Consider the following 1,856-nt stretch of genomic DNA (forward strand, 5'->3'; position numbering starts at 1 on the left):
TTCGTGATGGGATTTACGTTTTCTTAGCATGATTAGTTATGATTTCATTGAATAAATCTAATTATTACAATAAAAATGACAATACACAAAGTTCACTTCTTGAAAGAATCCCAACTAAAGGTCCAGCTCATGATAGAAGTACATTAAAGAACAAAATAAAAGCACATGCATGTAGAAAGAGAAGATTGTGATCATTACCTCCATCTTTCTAAAATGTAAGTCATTTTAGTTTTCCCTAAGTCAAATTTCTCTAATTTTAACCAAGTTGATAGAAAAGTGCACCAACACCTATGACACCAGAATATGCCTATTATTGTATTTATTGGAATATATTGTATATATCTAAAATATTATTTTATAAAATTATTAAAGTTATAGAAATTTGACTTGGTATATGACTAAACGACCTACGTTTAGAACCGATGAAGTACAATATGCTTTTCCTTTCATGAGTTATTGCTTAACAGTTAACAGTTCGCACTGTATGAGGATCGGAATATGTGTGACATCTCTATCACCTTCAGTTTTTGGTAACCAACTGTGCCGTCGTGTGCCTTTGTGATGTTCTTTAATTAGAAATGTGATCAAGAGAAATAAAATAATTTCATGTAAATAGCAAACTCCTTTATTGATTTTTTTTAGAGATGGAGCTCACAGCTGTAATATTCAATGGCCAACTGGCCCTTTATTTATTACTCAAGTCTTATTCGTATAAAATTCAGAGTCGCATGCACCCATGCGTATCAGTCGTTACGTGTGTTCGTGCATGCATGAACCAGAGTAGTAGTGTAGCAATCAGTAGGGCTTCTGCCCTACGATGTTGCCGCGGGGCTCGTAGTTGCAGATGATGAAGACCCCGCGGTTGTCGCGGCAGACGACGCGCGCGCAGCCGATGGTGGTGGTGGCGCGCCACACCACCTGCGTGTAGTGGCCGCACACCTTGCCGGCGGCGCAGCTGTTGGAGGCGTAGTTGTACCACTGCTTCTCGTCCACCCACGACTTCACTGCGTCCGCCGCCTTCCAGTTAGCGCCGGCCGACCCCCAGAAGATGTTCTCCCCGTAGGGCCCGCCGGAGTGCTGCAGCCGGCAGTCGCCGGCCCTCTGCGCGGCGTAGCTCTCCGCGAACTGCTGCAGCTTCGTGCTCCAGGTAACCGGGCCGACACCGACCGCGGCGCGGGCCTGGTTGTGGGGCGTGAGGTAGTCTTGAGGCGAGTTCTGGGCGCTTGAAGGCTGCACGGCCATGGCGGCAACCATGGCCAACACGAGCAACGCAACTAGCTTGGACGATGGCTCCATAGCTACACAATAATCTAGAAGGCAGATCTGCGTCTGTTACTTAGTTTTGTTTTGTGGGATGAAGATTGCAAGTGCATGCATGTAGGGGTATTTATAATGGAGGAGAAGGTGGATTTTCTCTGGTTTGCTTGGAAAATACAGCACACGTACGTCTATGGCTTGGCGTGCTGGCGGCGATCTTTTCTTCGCACGTAATGAAGGGGCATAGAATTCCACGAACAGGACATGCCTAGCATGGAGGCAACTTGATTTTCTGTTAGGAGTACTTGGAACGGTGTACAAATCAGAGGACCTTTCGGGATGGACGTGTGGTCAAGTCATCTTGTCTAGAATGTAAATCCTAATTAATGCGTAGGATACTTAGCTACTTCTTTTGTGAGCATGCCAATTTGGACTTGCAGCATTTGCTCGATCGCGCGCCAATATATCTTTGGACTGCGAGCACGATTTGTGCGGTCATGCACGCTAAGCCTGGTCCTCGATCTGCTCGCGTCACATACGTCCTAAAATCAAGTACTGGCCGGTAGATACCCGATCATTGGATCCGTTAATGGGCTCCG

At 45.9% G+C, this 1,856-nt stretch overlaps 1 protein-coding gene across 1 annotated transcript; it reads right to left on the bottom strand.

Annotated features, from left to right (window-relative positions):
- Nucleotides 1–660: 660 nt before the first annotated feature.
- LOC117855451 (pathogenesis-related protein PRMS) lies at nucleotides 661–1,368 on the bottom strand. Its single transcript, XM_034737808.2, has one exon. It carries the CDS (start codon nucleotides 1,294–1,296, stop codon nucleotides 796–798), a length of 501 nt encoding a protein of 166 aa, XP_034593699.1. The 5' UTR covers nucleotides 1,297–1,368; the 3' UTR covers nucleotides 661–795.
- Nucleotides 1,369–1,856: the final 488 nt, after the last annotated feature.

This window comes from Setaria viridis, chromosome 5 (assembly GCF_005286985.2).
Source record: "Setaria viridis chromosome 5, Setaria_viridis_v4.0, whole genome shotgun sequence".
In the NCBI taxonomy this organism is placed as follows: Eukaryota; Viridiplantae; Streptophyta; class Magnoliopsida; order Poales; family Poaceae; genus Setaria; species Setaria viridis.